At 51.0% G+C, this 18024-nt stretch overlaps 2 protein-coding genes across 2 annotated transcripts in view; both read right to left on the bottom strand.

Moving 5' to 3' along the window:
* Positions 1–7828, bottom strand: part of LOC104307002 (ATP-dependent translocase ABCB1) — a 37276-nt gene extending 29448 nt beyond the window's left edge. Inside the window, exons 1-5 of the mRNA XM_054161047.1 lie at positions 7732–7828; positions 4386–4440; positions 2865–3012; positions 1428–1521; positions 293–484 (exon numbers count right to left, since the gene is read on the bottom strand). Of these exons, the coding sequence (XP_054017022.1) occupies positions 293–484; positions 1428–1521; positions 2865–3012; positions 4386–4440; positions 7732–7823 (581 nt within the window). The 5' untranslated portion in view covers positions 7824–7828. The remainder of the gene's footprint in view (positions 1–292; positions 485–1427; positions 1522–2864; positions 3013–4385; positions 4441–7731) is intronic.
* A 5074-nt stretch (positions 7829–12902) lies between these two features.
* ABCB1 (ATP binding cassette subfamily B member 1) overlaps positions 12903–18024 on the bottom strand; it is a 41277-nt gene continuing 36155 nt past the window's right edge. Inside the window, exons 25-29 of the mRNA XM_054161046.1 lie at positions 17324–17480; positions 16321–16518; positions 15415–15621; positions 14668–14814; positions 12903–14137 (exon numbers count right to left, since the gene is read on the bottom strand). Of these exons, the coding sequence (XP_054017021.1) occupies positions 13931–14137; positions 14668–14814; positions 15415–15621; positions 16321–16518; positions 17324–17480 (916 nt within the window). The 3' untranslated portion in view covers positions 12903–13930. The remainder of the gene's footprint in view (positions 14138–14667; positions 14815–15414; positions 15622–16320; positions 16519–17323; positions 17481–18024) is intronic.

The raw sequence follows: 18024 nt of genomic DNA, 5'->3' as shown, positions 1-18024 counted from the left end.
TGTTGAAGGGCAGGTTGGATGTGACCTTGAGCAGCTGAGTCTAGTTTAGAGATGTCCCTGCCTATGGTGGGGAGGTTAGAGGAGATGAGCTCTGAGGTCTCTTCCAACCTGAGCTATTCTAAGATTCATTTCAGTGGTCCACACACATTCCAGGATCCACATGGATATAAAGACACAGAGCGAAGAGTCTAATAAGATCTAAATCATCCTTGCTCTGAGGGAAGCTTTAGAGCTGCTCTTCAATAATTAGAACAAATGCTCAGCTGGCAATCAGCTTCTGATCAATACTTACTCCACCAGTCTAGAGTTAAGTTCTCCTACATCATTGACATCAAACCACCCAATCTCTTGTCTCATGACAGCATGGAAGAATTCTTGTCTGATTCTTCTGATTTGCCTGTTAGCAGCCAGTTTCCAGAATGAAACTTGAATGTAGGCAGCAAAGAGGACCCCAGCTCCAATGCCAGAGTAGTAATAGGCATATCTGAAAGGAGAGAAAACAGGTGGAATTGGGGGGTCATTCCTCCCCAAGCCAGCCTAGCTGCCTGTTCTCTTTCTCCACTATAATAAATATATGTTTTAAGGTTCTTCCTGCATCGAAGTTCAGTTGTTTTCTCTTGCTAGTTTATTGCACAGCTTCCACCAAGCACAAAAATGAGAACAATTAATAAGTGATGTCTCTGAATTCTTAAGGATATGTTAAGGAAAGAAGCTGAGAATGGCAAATGACAGCGAGTGCAGAGTGAACATTATTTAAATGCCTGCCCCAAGTGGTAGAAAAGCCAAAGGAAGTCAGGCTTTAGGGTGTTCACTTCCATTTAAATGAAGTAAAAGTGGATGTCATGAATTTTAGATCATTGCCTGCTGTCATCACTGGACTGGTTTTTGCTTAATCATCCTTGGAGGGCTTTTTATCATCCTCCTTCAGAAGTGTCGATCTGGTTGAAAACGTTGGACATTCCCAAGCAAAACTAGACTGATTAATACCTAGGTGCTGTTTGCTGATGCAATTACAGCAAAATAAGGCTCTACACATAGAAAGAAAAAAACAATGAAAGCAGAGAGAGACAGAGAGGAGACAGGCAGGCAGAGAGGAGACGGGCAGACAGAGAAAAAGGGGGGGAAGGGGAAAAAGAGAGGAGATAGAGAGGAAAAAGAGAAAAGCGGGGAGTGGGACAGAAAAAGGGAAGGGGACAGAAAAAGGGAAGGGGACAGAAAAAGGGAAGGGGAAAGAAAAAGGGAAGGGGAAAGAAAAAGGGAAGGGGAAAGAAAAAGGGAAGGGGAAAGAAAAAGGGAAGGGGAAAGAAAAAGGGAAGGGGAAAGAAAAAGACCAGGCAAATATTGGAATACTGTGTGGAGGCAAATCTCTTGAGCTCTTTGTTCCAAGCAAAGCCAAGCCATGCAGGGACTGAGAGTTTTGTTCTTACCTGGTCATTTCCTCCTCCAGCTTTCCCCTCAGAGCATGAGAGAAGAACTGTATAGAGAAATTGGTGAAGGTTCTGTTGAGGAAGGAGAGGTTGGCTGGGGAGAGGAGGAGACAGAAGCTAGGTCATTGCTCTTGTTGACTCAGATGGGAATTATTTCCTTCTGCCAGCTCCTGTCCCAGCAGTGTTGAATGAAGAACAAGAGCAGGCAGCTACCTCACCCTGCCCAAGGTCACAGCACTGGAGCTGTGCACCAATACCCAACAGAGCATTTTCTGAAGCTGGGAGAGAAAGTTCCACCTGCAGAACAACAAACACTTCCCAAACCTGTGGGATTCAGCTACTCCAACTTCTCCAGCCTGCATCCCTCCTTTCAAACCCAACACTTTCTCTGCAGAGGATGCTGGGCTTATGGGTATCCTAAAACAATCCCCTGGAGCTCTGAAGCCCACTTTGGTGAGCACCCCTCCAGTGGACTTTGCAGAGGTAGGGACACAAAGAAAAGAATTAATGCCAATGGCAACAGGGACTTTCTGCCACTTGTCCAAGGGATGCCTTTTATTTCATCAGTTCTTGCTGCCAGAGGTTAAAGATGTAATTAAAGCACAGAAGGATTCACATTGAGGCTTTGAGCAACCAAATCTAGTTGAGAGGAGTCCCTGTCCATGGCAAGGAGGTTGGAGCAGATGGTCTCTAACTTAAGCCTTTCCATGATTCTGTGATCTCCACGTGAAGCCCATCAGGAATGAGCAGTTCTGGGATGTGCATTTGGCACTTGGATTTCAGGGTAAATGTGGCTTGTTCTGATGTGGCTCTAGGGGAACTTAATTCCAGACTAGCAGAGTAAGAAGTGATCCTGAAGCCTCCTCCAGCCCCTCAAAGTCCTTCTTGGGGTGAAGGCCCTAAAACTGAACCCAGCACTCAAAGTGTGGCTTCACCACTGCCCAGCCCAAGGGTACAATCCCTGCCCTGCTCCTGCTGGCCACACCATTGCTGATCCAGGCCAGGATGCTGGTGGCCTTCTTGGCCACCTGGGCACACCCTGGCTCATCTTCAGCCAGCTCAATCCATTGTTCAGCATTCAGCTATTTGCCCTCTCTACCTTGCCTACTTTTGTGTCAAGGAACAACGTGGTGTTGGTGAACCACTCCAGTGCCTCACCACCCTCATCCAACTTCTTCCAGTCTGAAGCCACCACCCCTCGCTCTATCCCTCCATGCCTTTGCCAAAAGCCCCTTTCCAGCTCTCCTGGAGCCCCCTCACATTTAAGTTACATATTTGGCTTTGTTGGAGATCTGCTTCCAACCCCTGGCACCACTCATTTCCTTTCTGTCTCTTCTTCCATTTAACCATTTATTTCATTCTTTAACCCAGACTGGTCCCCTTCAAAGGGCTGGTCACATTTCAGGGAGAGCAGGGAGGAGCTGCAGCAGCTCTGACCTGGGTAGGTGATGTTTTCTGATGAAATAAAGCTGTCTGTCATGTCCCCAAAGACGATCATCATCAGGGGCAGAGCTGCTCCATGCAGGATGGCCATGGCAGTGCCCAGCACCATGAGGAGCTTCTCCTGCCATTGGGAGTACCGGAACTGGAAGGGGAAAGAGACCTGAGTGAGTACCCAGGGGTACGGATTGACAGCTGGCTGAACATGAGCCAGCAGTGTGCCCAGGTGGCCAAGAAGGCAGATGGCATCCTGGCCTGCATCAGAAATAGTGTGGCCAGCAGGAGCAGGGAAGTCATTGTGCCCCTGTACTCAGCACTGGTTAGGCCACACCTTGAGTCCTGTGTCCAGTTCTGGGCCCCTCAGTTTAGGAAAGATGTTGAGTTGCTGGAACATGCCCAAAGAAGGGCAACAAAGCTGGGGAGGGGTTTGGAGCACAAGTCCTATGAGGAAAGGCTGAAGGAGCTGGGGTTGCTTAGCCTGGAGAAGGGGAGGCTGAGAGGAGACCTTATTGATGTCTACAACTACCTGAAGGGAGGTTGTAGCCAGGAAGGGGTTGGTCTCTTCTCCCAGGCAATCAGCACCAGAACAAGAGGACACAGTCTCAAGCTGTGCCAGGGGAGGTTTAGGCTGGATGTTAGGAAGAAGTTCTTTACAGAAAGAGTTGTTGGCCATTGGAATGTGCTGCCCAGGGAGGCGGTGGAGTCACCGTCCCTGGAGGTGTTCAAGAGGGGACTGGACGTGGCACTTGGTGCCATGGTTTAGTAGTCATGAGATGTTGGGAGACAAGTTGAACTTGATGATCTTTGAGGTCTTTTCCAGCCTTATTGATTCTGTGATTCTAACTTCTGGAGCTGCAGCAAAGGTGGCTGAGTGGCAGCACAGGGTGGGTGGGGGGCTGGGGCAGGAGGAGGCAGCAGAAAGGAAACCAACAACATTTTGTTACGAAAAAGTGGCAAAATCATCAAGGGAAGCAGGGAGCTCTTAGGCATGGTGGTAAGGATAAAAGAAAGGCCTTCAGCAAATGGTAGTACCAAGAAAAGAGTACCAGCAGTAAAATGTTGCTAACAATTACATATTATTAAGAAGAAAAATGCCATTTGAAAAAAGGCATTAGGAAAGAAATGTCATTAAGGGGGGAAAAGTTGTTAAGAATAAAAAATTGATAAAACAGTACTACTAATAAATAGCCATAACAACAAAAGATCATTTAAATATTGGGAATAACAAAATGCTAGCAGCAATAAAAAAAATGCTAGTAATAACATACTTCTGCCAATACAATAGTAGGACATAGAATACATACATAGAATAAACCAGGTTGGAAGAGACCTTCAAGATCATCGCGTCCAACCCATCAACCAATCCAACACCGCCCAAGCAACTAACCCACGGCACCAAGCACCCCGTCAAGTCTTCTCCTAAAAACCTCCAGTGATGGCGACTCCACCACCTCCCCATAATAAAATGTTGGCAATAATTACATGGCTACTAATAACCCACAAGCAGGTGACACTTACCACTTCCAGTGGGCCCACCAGGTTTGGTTGCTCAGGTTTCTTCCTCTTGCCACTGCTGAAAAATGATGACAAATGTGTTTACAGGAGGAGCACCACTGCAAGCAGAAAGCAAGGCTGAGCCTGCAGCATCATTTCTACAACTGCTGGCTCTTCACTGTGCCCAGGGGCAAGGAGCAGAATCAGGAAGCTAAAGTGAGAACTTTTAGGGCATACTTCCAATCAGATCCTGGGCTGCATCATGAGAAGTGTGGCCAGCAGGTCAAGGGAGGTGATTCTCCCCCTCTACTCAGCTCTGGTGAGACCCCACCTGGAGTACTGCCTCCAGTTCTGGAGCCCCTATTACAAGAGGGATCTGGAGGTGCTGGAAGGTGTCCAGAGAAGGGCCGCAAGGATGATCAGAGGGCTGGAGCTCCTCTCCTGTAAGGACAGACTGAAGGAGTTGGGGCTGTTCAGTCTGGAGAAGAGAAGGCTCTGAGGTGACCTAATTGTGGCCTTCAAGAATCTGAAGAGGGCCTACAAGAAGGCTGGGGAGGGACTTCTCAGGATATCAGGTAGTGATAGGACTAGGGGGAATGGAATGAAGCTGGAGGTGGGAAGATTCAGGCTGGAGGTGAGGAGGAAGTTCTTCCCCATGAGAGTGGTGAAGCCCTGGAATGGGTTGTCCAGGGAGGTGGTTGGGGCACCATCCCTGGAGGTGTTTAAGCCCAGGCTGGATGAGGCTCTGGCCAGCCTGATCTAGTGTGGGGTGTCCCTGCCCATGGCAGGGGGGTTGGAACTAGAGGATCCTTGTGGTCCCTTCCAACCCTGACTGATGCTATGATACTTCCAGGAACTGAGCCTATGAAGCCTTCTGATTCAGCCTTGTGCTCACACAGAGGCTATCTGGGAAGAACCCCCCATCTGTAGGTTAAAAGCTACTCCAGAAAGGCTAAAATCACAGCTTCCATGAAGGAGTGTCAGGAATGGCTGCAGCTAAACCTGCAGAGGGGCTTTGATAATGCAGCAAAGGTTGCTGGCAGCCACAGTCCACTCTTTTCTTTAAAGAAGAGAGTGAGAGCTTCAGAGGTTCACAGCATGGGTTGGGTTGGTAGGGGCCCCAAAGGTTATCCAGTTCCAGCCCTCTGACATGGGCAGGGACACCTCCCACCAGCCCATCCTCATCCAACCTGGCCTTGAACACCTCCAGGGAGGAGGCATCCACAACCTCCCTGGGCAACCTGTCCCAGGGTCTCCCCACCCTCACTGCCAAGAAATTCTCCCTAATCTCCAGCCTTTGATGGTTCTGTTCTCTGAAGATTAAGCTGCCTACCCTTCCTAGGCTAGGCTGCAGTGGTAGCTGTTGGCACAGCAGGGGGTCAAGCCAAACTAATCACACTGCCAACTGCATGTCGAAGACTTCTCATATCTAAGACCCTTGAGTTCAGGTTGGACTGCAGTTGGTCACTCTAATCATAAGATTCATAACCATAAGACCACAAGATGCCATCCAGAGGGACCTTGGACAGGCTGGAGAGGTGGCCAATACTAATCTCATAACATTAAATAAAAGCAAGTGTAAGGTCCTGCACCCGGGCCAGGACAATGCCAAGCACAAACCCAGGCTGGGTGGAGAATGGCTGCAGAGCAGAGCTGAGGAGAAGGACTTGGGGGTACTGGGTGAGGAGCAGCTCCCCATGAGCTAGGAACCTGAGCTGGCAGCCCAGAAACCAACCCTGTGCTGGGCTGCATCCAAAGCAGTGTGGGCAGCAGGGGATTCTGCCCCTCTGCTCTGCTGAGACCACACCTGGGGTGCTGGGGCCAGCTCTGGAGCCCCCAGCACAAGAAGGACATGGAACTGATAGACTGGGACCAGGGAAGGCCACCAAGATGATCAGAGGGCTGCAGAACCTCTGCTATGGGGACAGGCTGAGGGAGCTGTTCAGCCTGGAGAAGAGAAGGCTCCAGGAAGAGCTTAGAGCAGCCTGCCAGTAGTGGAAGGGGCTACAGAAGAGCTGGAGACGAACTTTGGACAAAGGCCTGGAGTGACAGGAGGAAGGGTGATGGAGAAAGCTGGAGTGAGGTGAGAAGTTAGGAAGCAATGGTTATCAGAAAGTGATCATTCTGTAGAGTCTGGCAGTGACAGTTTAGACCCATGGAAAGAAAAATAAACATGAGTAGAGTAGAATCACAGAAGACAGCAGATTAGAAGGGACCTCCACAGATCACCTACTGCAACCTTTGGTGCGAATACCTTTTTTCTTGTGGACAGTAAGTTGTCCATGGGACAGCAAGGTGCCCTCATGGCCAAGAAGGCCAACAATATCCTTGGGGTCATAGGAGGTTCTCCTCCCCATTCACTCCCCCCTGGTGAGACCACATTTGCAGTACTGTATCCAGTTCTGGGCTCCCCAGATCAGGAAGGACAGGGAGATGGTGGAGTGTAATGGGTTGGGGCAGGTCCCCTCCCCACCACAGGCAGAAATAACGACTCAGACAAACGGATTGCAAAAGTGATGAAAGTTTAAATAGAAAGCAGTGAATGTTACAGAAAACCCAAAGCGCAGTGACAAAGAAAGATCCCATCCCCACCTGAGGGTGCATGCAAAACCCCCAGGGCTCCTTCTTCCCCCTCCCTCTGCTGGGCTAGTCTCAGCTGGCCAGGCCTGAGACTGCCCATCCCCCTGTGGCCTTGGGCCCAGTCAGGCCCATGGCCGGGAGATCTCTCCCCCAGTTACCAAGTCTCGGAGAGGGAAGGAAAGAGGAAGTGCCAGACTCCGCACTGGATCTTATAGTGGTGCAAAGAATTATGGTAGGAAATACACACTTTCCTGTGTCCATCCCTCTGGGCTGGACTTCTGGACACAGGAAGTGAATGCACCAGGGGGGCACCCAACTCAAACTACAACATGGAGTGAGCCCAACGGAGACCAGGAGGGAGTGGAACATCTGCATGAGAATGAAAGGCTGAGAGCTCTGGGGCTGTTCAGCCTGGAGAAGGGCAGCCCCAGAGAGGATCTGATCAATGTCTGTAAATAACTGAGAGGCTGGGGGCAAGAAGGGGCCAGGCTCTGTTCAGTGGTGTCCTGTGATAGGACAAGGGGCAATGGACACAAACTGGAACCCAGGAAGTTCCACCTCAACAGAAGGAGAAACTTCTTTGGTGTGAGGGTGCTGGAGCCCTGGAGCAGGCTGCCCAGAGAGGCTGTGGAGTCTCCTTCTCTGGATACTTTCAAGCCCCATCTGGATGTGTTCCTGGGTGACCTGTCCTGGATGACCCTGCTCTGGCAGGGGGGTTGGACTGGATGATCTCTGGAGGTCCATTTCAACCCCACCATTCTGTGATATTGAAATCAACTGCTCCACTTACCATTTGACTTCAGATCCATAGCCCTGGTACAGCACAGCAACACTGGCATCCTTCCCATTGCTGGAGGACTTTGTTTCATCTTCATAGTACATGACAACCTGTCTGAGAGACAGAGCCCCTCAGGAGAAAGGACCAGGACTGCTTGGCGTGGCAGAATGCAAAGACAACAATCTGAAGCCCTCCATCCTGCTGTGCTGTCTGGCAGCAGCCTGTGTGCAGTTTTCAAGCAGAACCTCCAGTGGTGTCCTCTGCACCACCCCTAGCAATGTGACATTGCAAAGCCTGCAGACTTCTGCAGCTGAAGTCAGACAAACTGAAGAGAAGCAGGGAGTTTTAAGAAGGAAAGCTACATTAGAAAGAAGGCAATACTGCATTTACCCAGGAACACCAGCCCTGGAATCTTCCTTGCCATCAGGTTTAGTCACAGAACCATAGAATGGCTCAGGTTGGAAGAGACCTCAGAACTCATCTGCCCCAATCTTCCCACCATGGGCAGGGACACCTCTCAACTAGACTCAGCTGCTCAAGGCCTCATCCAGCCTGGCCTTCAGCACTCCCAGGGAGGAGGCAGCCACAGCCTCCCTGGACAGCCTATTCCAGACTCTCACCATCCTTGCACTGAACAACTTCTTCCCCAGCTCCAGTCTAACCTTGCTCTGCCTCAGCTTCAAACCATTCCCCCTTGTCCTGTCTCTAGACACCCTCGGGAAAGTCCCTCTGAAGCCTTCCTGTAGGATCCCTTCAGGTACTGGCAGGCAGCTCTAAGGTCCCCCTGGAGTCTTTTCTTCTCCAGGCTGAACAACTGCAGCTCCCTCAGCCTGTCCTCACAGCAGAGATGATTCAGCCCTTGGATCATCTTTGTGGCCTCCTCTGGACTCTCTCCCACAGCTCTGTGTCCTTCTGCTGGGGACACCAGAACTGGAGGCAGGATTGGAGGTGAGGTCTCAGCAGAGCAGAGTCAAGGAGCAGGATCCCACACTGCAACATTAATCTGCTTGCACGGTTCCCTCCACATCAATCCACAAGAACCAAACTGAGTGATTCCTCAGCCTCCTGTCCCACAGATTCCCTCCTCCAGAAGAGCTGCATCCAGAAATTGTCTTCAGGTACCATCCACACCTGCCACTGAATCAGGAGCCCTGACATCTCCGTTACTATTTGTAGTGTACAAATGATTTTCCAATGTATTTTAAGGTTTCCCTGATAAACAGCACCAGGAGGGAACCTGGTCCTGTGCAGGAAAAGGTCACCAGATGTTTTTGCTTGGTTTGTAATAGTCACAGCCGAACACTGAGCAGCTCTCTTGTACAAAATAAAGGTGCTGACTTACCAGGGGGTGGTGTGAGTCTGTTCTCCCCTCTTCTGAAAGGCTGGGCAGCAGGCAGCAAGGCTGGGTTGGGCAGCAGGCAGCAGGACTGGGTTGGCTGGGAGGAGGGAGCTGGTTGGGACTGAGCTCTGAGCTCGGACTTTGCTCAATTTACGTAAAACTCAGAGGAAACACTTTCCAAAAGTGGTGCCTGGCAGCCTCGTGCAGCACCCACGGAGCAACCCTGCTCCACAAATGGGGGGCTCAGCAATCAGCAGCTCTGAAGAGCCTGTTTTATCCTTGCCACTCCTGAAAGCACCTGAGAAGCCTTCTCTTAACTCTTCTCAAAGAAGGCCTCTTTGGTCGTAGTTTAATTATTCCTCATAAGGTTCACAGCTGCTGGAGGTGTTGGGAAGTGCAGCATGTGCTGGAGCAGACCATCATTGGGGCAGGAACACAACATAAGCTGCTCAGGAGAAGGTGCTTTGTTACCTCTGTTCAGGCATCCATGATCAAACCGATCCTAGGTTGGTCTCTTCTCCCAGGCAACCAGCACCAGAACAAGAGGACACAGTCTCAAGCTGCACCAGGGGAAGTTTAGGCATGAAGTGAGGAGAAAGATCTTCATAGAAAGAGTCATTGGCCATTGGAATGTGCTGCCCAGGGAGGTGGTGGAGTCACCATCCCTGGAGGTGTTCAAGAGGGGATTGGATGTGGCACTTGGTGCCATGGTTTAGTAGTCATGAGGTGTTGGGTGACAGGCTGGACTTGATGATCTTTGCGGTCTAGACACAGAATCACAGAATGGTGGGGGTTGGAAGGGACCTCTGGAGATCATTGAGTCCAACCCCCCTCTGCCAAAGCAGGATCACCCAGGCAGGGTAAAAGGTAGGGCTGGATGATCTTCAAGGTCTCTTCCAACCAGATATATTCTGTGAACACATCCAGATGGGGCTTGAAAGTCTCCAGAGAAGGAGACTCCACAACCTCTCTGGGCAGCCTGCTCCAGGGCTCCAGCACCCTCACACCCAAGAAGTTTCTCCTCATAATGAGTTGGAGCTTCCTGTGCTCCAGTTTGTGTCCACTGCCCCTTGTCCTGTAACAGGACAACATAGGAAATTGAAGTAAAATGGAATGTTGTTGTAATTTAAGGAACCATAACAAATGGGACAATCTGAAAGAGGCTGAGAGGAACTGGCCAGCAGCTCAGTGGATCCTTCTTCTTGATGAAGCTCAGAAGCATCAGCTTTCAGACAGCTATAGCTGAAGAGCAACTGTGCAATGGAAATGGATTCTCTGGGTTACTGGCCATCAAGACAACAAAGGGCAGGAATTTGCTGTGACCAAATAGAACACATCTGCCTCTGCAGACAGAAACCCCACACGACTGAGATCCAGATGAGACCACAGGGCTCCAGGACCTGAGCAATGTGTGACTTCAGTAGATGTGGGAGCAGTGAGGTCAGGACTGCAAATGGAGACAGAACAGAGAGTGGGGCTCCTGGCGAGGAACCAAAACCTGGCAAGAGCGTTGCTCTTTGGGTTAGACAGAGAACCGCTGTGCTGAGCTGAACAAGATACACGAGGAGGGAAAGAAAGAAATCGCTAAGAGATGCAGCTTGACTTGGGTGATGTCTGAGGAGAGGAGGCCATCATGTGGCAGTTTACAGACATGGCCACAGGCAGCAGTCACTGGGTTTGGTGATAAGGAGGACACAGAATCATGGAATTGTTTGGGTTGGAAGTGCCCTCTGAGGTCATCCAGTCGAACTAGCAACCCAACACCACCATGGCCACTAAACCATGGCCCCAAGTGCCATGGCCACACGTTTCTGGAACACCTCCAGGGATGAGGACTCCACAACCTTCCTGGGCAACCTGTTCCAGTGTCTCTCCACCCTCCCTGTGCCTTGGTGTGCTGTAGATGGGTGCAAGGACCACTCACTAACAAATGCAGAAATGGATGCTGGCAGGGAGGTTGTTTTCATTGCCAAGGCTAGCAGCCAGGAAGAGAGCAGGAGTTCAAAGGATCTCCTCATAAGGAAGGAGCAGTGGGTCCACTAAAGCTAGGCTGATGTGTGGCAGCTGCAACCACCCTGACACAAACCTGACAGAAGCTCTGCAGACACCTGACAAAGGTCAGGGGTTACCAGAGACCTGACCATGATCAGCTTGATGCCTCAGGGCCATTAACCGGCACCTCAGGGGTCAGATTCTCATCTTGCCTTTGCTTTTCAGTTGCCCCAAATAATCAGAATGACCATGGATAAGACTTGAGTGGGATGTAAATGGAGCCCTGCTGGGAAGCCCAATTGGAGTTGGTTCTCTTGGAAGAAGCAGAGTTTGCAGTCTTGGACCATCCCCTTAGACTGGGACACCTTCTAAGGGTGCTTCCATGGACCAAGTTAGTCCTCACCCCCTCTCTGGTGTCTGTTTCCTCTGGTTACATCATAGGAAGGGACCTCCAAAGGTCATCCTGTCCAACCCCCCTGCACTCAGTAGGGACATCCTCCACAAGAGCAGCTTGCTCAGAGCCTTCTCCAGCCTCACATTGAAGATCTCCAGGCATGGAGCCTCAACCACCTCCCTGGATGACCTGTTGCAGTGTTCCAGCACCCTCATAGTGCAGAACTTGTTCCTCACATCCAATCTCAATCAGCTCTGCTCTCATTTCAAACCATTGCTCTTTGTCCTGTCAGTGCAGGGATGTCAGTGACCCCTTGTCCTTTTTGTGTGAGGGATCTTTTTGGGTGCCCCTGAGGGGAGTTTTTCCCTCTGTGAGTGAGGATGCTCAAATTTTGGTTCATCTCTTTAGACAGGACACTCTTTGAAGCTTAGGAAGCAGCTGGGTGGTGTTTTCCCAGCTGACATCCAAGACTGTACTTCAAATGTGTCAGCAGCAACACTGAGGACTTTTGGCCACAGCAGATCTGCATTTTGGAGCAGCTGTGGCTGTCTGCTTTGTGGATGCCTCTCAACACAGGGTGAGAGATGATTGAATATCTCCTGACACCTGGGATAATTCAGGAAGAACTTCGAGGGAATGCTTGAAAAGGGGGAAACCTCCTCACAGTCCTCCCCTGATGCAGTGTGGTGTCCCTCTCACAGCAGAGAGCCCCCCATGAACTTCTCTTACCGGCATGAGTCTCTTCTGTGGGCACCAGGCATGGATTGCTGCCACGTGGGCTTCCCTCAGAGTCATGGCCTTCCCCAGGAGCAGTCCGCTGTTCCAGCATGGGGTCCTCCACAGGCTGCAGGTGGGACTCTGCCCCACTGTTGATCCCCAAGGCTCAGTCTGTCATCTGCTGAAAGGGAATGCCTGGAAGTCTTCAAAACCCATGTAGATATGGCACACTAGGACATGGTTTAATGGCCATGGTGGTGTTGGGTCAATGGTTGGACTCAGTGATCTCCAACCAAAACCATCCTATGATATCTCCCCCTCCTTCCTCACTGGCCTGCTTGTCTCTCTGCAAACAAAAAAGGGACTCACACAGCAGCTCTGCCCCTCTGAATTGTGACTGCAGAGGTGTTGATTAGCTTGGCCTTGGCCAGGAGGTGGGTCTGACTTGAAGTGTCTCATAGCTTCTTGTAAGAGCCACACCAACAGCCTTGGCCCCACCACCAAAACCCCAGCAGACACCAACCAAGACAGGAATCAAAGAGGTGAGCAGTTGAGGAGGAACACCAGGAGCTGCACCCAGCAGCATCCTGCAGGCTGCTTTAGTCACTGATGGAGCTGAGCTGCCTCTCACTGAGGTTGTGGCTGCAGAAACATCTGCAGGTCGATCATGGGTTGGGGGCAATCTCAGGGGAGCAGAACTTGCTCTGACAGGAAGAGTGATGTCATCAGGCCAGTTTTAAAAACCAGACTTTACTGTTTCCATATTCATTAACAATACACAGGGCTCATGGTTAGCTCTGAACTCATTAAAGTATTGCTACATGTTCCAAGCAGTTCTTAACTGGCAGCCTCCATCAGCAACCCATGGGCACCACCACGTAGCTGGTGCCGTGGAGTCAGCGCTGATGGTTACAGTTCTGCAGAGTCTGAGTCAGCAGGGTCATCAGAAGGTCTCCAGTGGAGGAAGCAAGCACTAGAAGGGTGCTTTCCTTTCCCTTCCTCCCAGCCCAGATTACAGATTTTCACTTTTCCTAAAGCACTGCAGAATGTAGGCAGTTCTTGGCCCTTGCCCTCTGGCCCTCAGGGCTTTGGGAGACTCAGTGCCACTTTGCCAGGCTGCAGTAGGTGCCTTGCCCATCAGCAGTGGGGTTTGTCTTGCTCCTTTGCATTGAAGCAGTCTTAAGGTTTCACTTCTTCAACCACCATCACAGTTCTGGGACCTTTGTTTCAAGCCTGTGCCTCTATTTTCAAGATCTCTTCTCCTGAAGAAGTTCCACAGCAGAACAGGAGACGTCTGGTCCAGACCTGCAAGCTCATGACTCGTTGAGAAGCAGCCCAACAGGCCAGGACTGAGAGTGCCTCCCACAGGCATGGGGAGGGTAAGGCTTGAGGCTTGGTTCTGGTGATAGCAAAGCTGTTCTGCCGAGCATGGAGATGTTCCCCAGCCAGATGTACTCAGCATGGTGCTGCCAGCCCAAGGCAAGCTGGTAACTCTTGGTTTGGCTGAGCATGCTCCTGCTTCTCTGGGTGCAGCAGCCCTCTGCTCTGGCCACACAGCAGACTGGTTTGAGTAATGAAAGGCAGCAGTGAGAAACTGGTAACCTGCTAAATATTTAGGGAGCAGTTCTTGGCTTTGCAGGACTTGTGCAAGGAAGGAGGTGAGCCAGGAGCATCAGGACTGACTAAGGCTATGGAAGGGACTAGAGGGACAAACCCAGCAGGACTGAAATAACTACAGTGACAACCCAGAGGTGGGTACTGCCTTTAATTCACATGGGGCTGGACCCACTCTGCACGTTGACCAGGGAGTAGTAGATGCCTTTGTGAGCCAGCAGCTGCTGGTGGGTGCCCTGCTCCACCACCCTGCCGCTGTCGATGACGGCGATCTTGTCGGCGCTCTGGATGGTGGAGAGGCGGTGAGCGATCACGATGCAGGTGCGACCCTCCCGCGCCTTGTCCAGGGCCTCCTGGACGATCTGCACGGGGAGCAAACCCGCAGGTGAGATGGGCACTGCTGGGCCTGCAGCAGCCACACCTCTCTCCCAACCTCCCCAGCTCTCTGCTACTCTGGCAGCTGGTGGCAGACGCCTCCACTGCCAGCTCGTGGCTGTCCCTCCCTGCAGGTGTTCAAGGCCAGGTTGGAGGAGGCCTTGAGCAGCCTGGGCTAGTGGTGGTCTCCTCTCCCTAGTATCAGAGGGAAGATGGCTTCAAATTGCCCCAGGGGAGGGCTAGGTTGGAGATGAGAAGAAACTTCAGGACTGAAAGGGTTCTGACAGCCTGGCACAGGCTGCCCAGGGAGGTGGCTGAATGCCCATCCCTGGAGGTGTTTCCCAGAGGCAGAGATGTGCTGAGGGCCAGGGCTTAGCCCCAGCTGTGGCAGAGCTGGAGAATGGTTGGGTGATCTGGAAGGGCTTTTCCACCCCAAACCATTCTGTGACCCTGCACTCCAGGCCCATGCTGGGTGGTCCTGCACCCCAGTTGTGAGCAGTGGGGGTGGTGTTGTTACCTTCTCGCTCTCGGTGTCCAGCGCAGAGGTTGCCTCATCCAGCAGCAGTACCCGGGGCCGCCGCACGAGGGCGCGGGCGATGGCGATGCGCTGCTTCTGCCCCCCGGACAGCTGCGTGCCCTTGTCCCCCACACGGGTGCTGTATTGCTGGGAACAAGAGACTCAGATCAGATGAGGACTGCAAAGTTAACACTCAGGCCTATTGACTAAGCCCACTGACCCTGAGATCAGCCATCCATGACCTCCATATTCCATAGAGGCACAGTATCGTTTGGGTCAGAATAGGCTTCTCAGATCATCGAGTCCAACCACCGAGCTAACCCAAGCCCACAAGCTTACTGGAAACAGGTGACCCAAGTGTCCACCTGCCACAGATCTCATCTTTCACTCATCTTTGCAGCACCCAGTATTTGATGAATTCAAAAGCAGCAACACTTCTAAGGTTGGAAGGCAGTGTTATTTTCAGGCAGATTTATGGAATGGTTTGTGCTGCAAGAGACCTTCAAGAGCATTTAGTTCCAACTCCCCTGCCAAGGGCAGGGACACCTCCCACTAGACTAAGTTGCTCAAGACCTTGTCCAACCTGGCCTTGAACACCTCCAGGGAGGAGGCATCCACAACCTCTCTGGGCAACCTGTTGCAAGGAAGAATAAATTGTACTCCAAGGGAAGCATCCACGGACACCACTTCTCTCTGCCACAGGAGGTCACCTCCAGCTGTGAGCAGAAGAGCAAAGGAATAACTCACATTTGGCAGTGACTCAATGAAGGAGTGGATGTTGGCCTCCTTGGCTGCATGCACGATCTCCTCGTGTGACACCTGCCGGCTGTTGTCCCCATAGGCAATGTTCTCAGCAATGGTGCAGTCAAACAGGATGGGCTCCTGGGACACGATGCCCAGCTGGGCCCTCAGCCACTGGATGTTGAGTGACTTGGCATTTTTGCCATCAAAGAGCTGAGAAACCAAACATTGCACATTTCAGTTACCTGGCTCTAGGTGTGTTTAAGACTTACAGCAAAGTCAAACACAGAAGAGGGAATCACAGAATTGTTTGGGTTGGAAAAGCCCTCCAAGGTCATCCAGGCCAACCAGCAACCCAACACCACCATGGCCACTAAACCATGGCCCCAGGTGCCTTGGCCACATGTTTCTGAAACGGCTGCAGGGATGGGGACTCCACCACCTGCCCAGGCAGCCTATTCCAATGCCTGACCACTCTTCCTAGAAAGAAATTGCTCATGTCTGGCATAAACCTCACCTGGTGCAATTTCAGACCATTTCCTCTCATTCTTCACCTGACACTAGGGAGAACAGACCAACTCCCACTTTACTCCAATCTCCTTTCAGGGAACTGCAGAGAGCAATGAGGTCTCTCCTTAGCCTCCTTTTCTCCAGGCTAAGCAACCCCAGGTCCCTAAGCTGCATAAGACCCAGCACTTGGCTTTATTAAACCTCACAGAGTTGGCCTCAGCCCATGGATGCAGCTTGTCCAGGTCCCTGCCCAGAATCTTCCTGCCCTCCAGCAGACCAACACCACCTCCCAGCTTGGTGTCATTTGCAAGCTGAAATCTCTCTTACCTACCTTGCACCACCTAAGCCCAAACCAGCACACCTTCACCAGATGTGAAGACATGTTCCAATGAAGACACTCACCACTTCTCCTTCCAGGGGATCATAGAACCTCTCCAGCAGCTGCACAACAGTGCTCTTCCCACAGCCACTGCTGCCCACCAGTGCCAGGGTTTGTCCCTTTTCTACTTTCAGATTCAAACCTTGGAGTATTTTGACATCTGGTCGGTTTGGGTAGTTGAACCTCACATCTTTGATGGTAATGTTTCCCTCAAATGATCCCTGTAATTGAAATGGCAGCACTGTTAAGTCCTCGAGACAACTTGACATGATTAAATACAGATGTAGAAGTCTTTCAACCCAGTATTGTCTTTCCTGGAACACTGACTTGAGCACTGTGAAGCTATGAAAGTAAAGCACAGCACTGCACTGTTTTATACCTAGTGCTCAGACTTCTGCTGGTTGAGTTCCATACAACCTGTACCTTCCACAGATCTTTCAACTAAAGAACCTTCAGACAGCATGGGCAGAAGTGGCCTCACAGGAGAGACCATACTCTGTCCAGTTAAAGTGTCAAGGAAACATTGAGGTAAAGAAGTAATCAGAAGAAGAGGAAAGTGAGAAGAGCACAGTCCGCATTGCCATGAAATGCTGTCATCCATTACAGAGTCACAGATAGCATTGGGCTGGAAGGGACCCTCAAAGGGTTTCTTGTGCAACCCCCCTGCAGGCAGCAGGGACACCTCCAGCTAGAGCAGGCTGCCCAGGGCCTCCACCACCTCCCTGGGTAACCTGTTCCAGGGTCTCACCACCCTCACCGTGCAGAACAGCCTCCTGATGTCCAAGCTAAATCTGCCCTGCTCTAGTCCCAACCATTGCTCCTCATCCTATCCCCACAGGCCCTTCTGAACAGTCCCTCCCCAGCCTTTCTGTAAGTCCCCTTCAGATTTTGAAATGTAGCTCTAAGGTCTCCCTGGAGCCTTCTCTTCTCCAGGCTGAAAAGCCCCAGCTCTCCCAGCCTGTCCTTGTAGGAGAGCTGCTCCAGCCTGCTGATCATCTTTGTGATGGCTACACATGTGTTACTCACAGGCTGCTCCCCGACCTCGCTGTAGCTGTCTATGGATGGGACCCTCTCAAAGAGCAGGAAGAGGTGGGCAGCTGAGATCTTGGCTTTGGCATAGTCTGGAGCAAAAGAGCTGCTCTGCCCCAACGCCATGGCACCAAAGACAATAGCTGAGAAGACTCTGTGAAAGACATCAGGGACAAAAGGAAAAAAAAAAAGAGAAAGAATCAATCAACAGAGAATGAAGAACAGGAGAAGGGCAAGGGATCTGCAGCCAACTTTTCATCTTACCTGGAGACAAAAAAACAGGGATTAAATTAAAACAAATAAAGTGGTAACCACCCCTTATTGCTTTAATTACTCATTTAGCTCTGCAAACTTGCTCTTATCCTTTGTTAATGAAGTGAGCTAAAAGAGCCTTCACTCCACAGTCAATCTTTTAAGTTACTTATTAGCAGTGATTTCTTTAATTATTAATCCTGGTTAACTCTATTGAGTCTCAGCTAGGGCTAGGATGGAAATGGGCTCATGGCTGGTAAAATCATTACTCCCTTTCCGTTGCTGTGGTGTCCTGTCTGTGGTTCAATGACCTCTGGGAGTTAGTGATTAATATGCAAGGGGTCAATAAAACCTGCAGCAGGGTGACAATAAAGAGTCACTTTGCTATCACAGCTCTGAAGGATTCCCACCACCCAAAGGCAGGTGCAAACCTGCAGTTCCTGGTT

The sequence above is a fragment of the Dryobates pubescens genome, chromosome 4 (assembly GCF_014839835.1).
Source record: "Dryobates pubescens isolate bDryPub1 chromosome 4, bDryPub1.pri, whole genome shotgun sequence".
Taxonomy (NCBI): Eukaryota; Metazoa; Chordata; class Aves; order Piciformes; family Picidae; genus Dryobates; species Dryobates pubescens.
The sequence above is the reverse complement of the archived record's forward strand: the minus strand, read 5'-3'. Positions and strand labels throughout refer to the sequence as shown.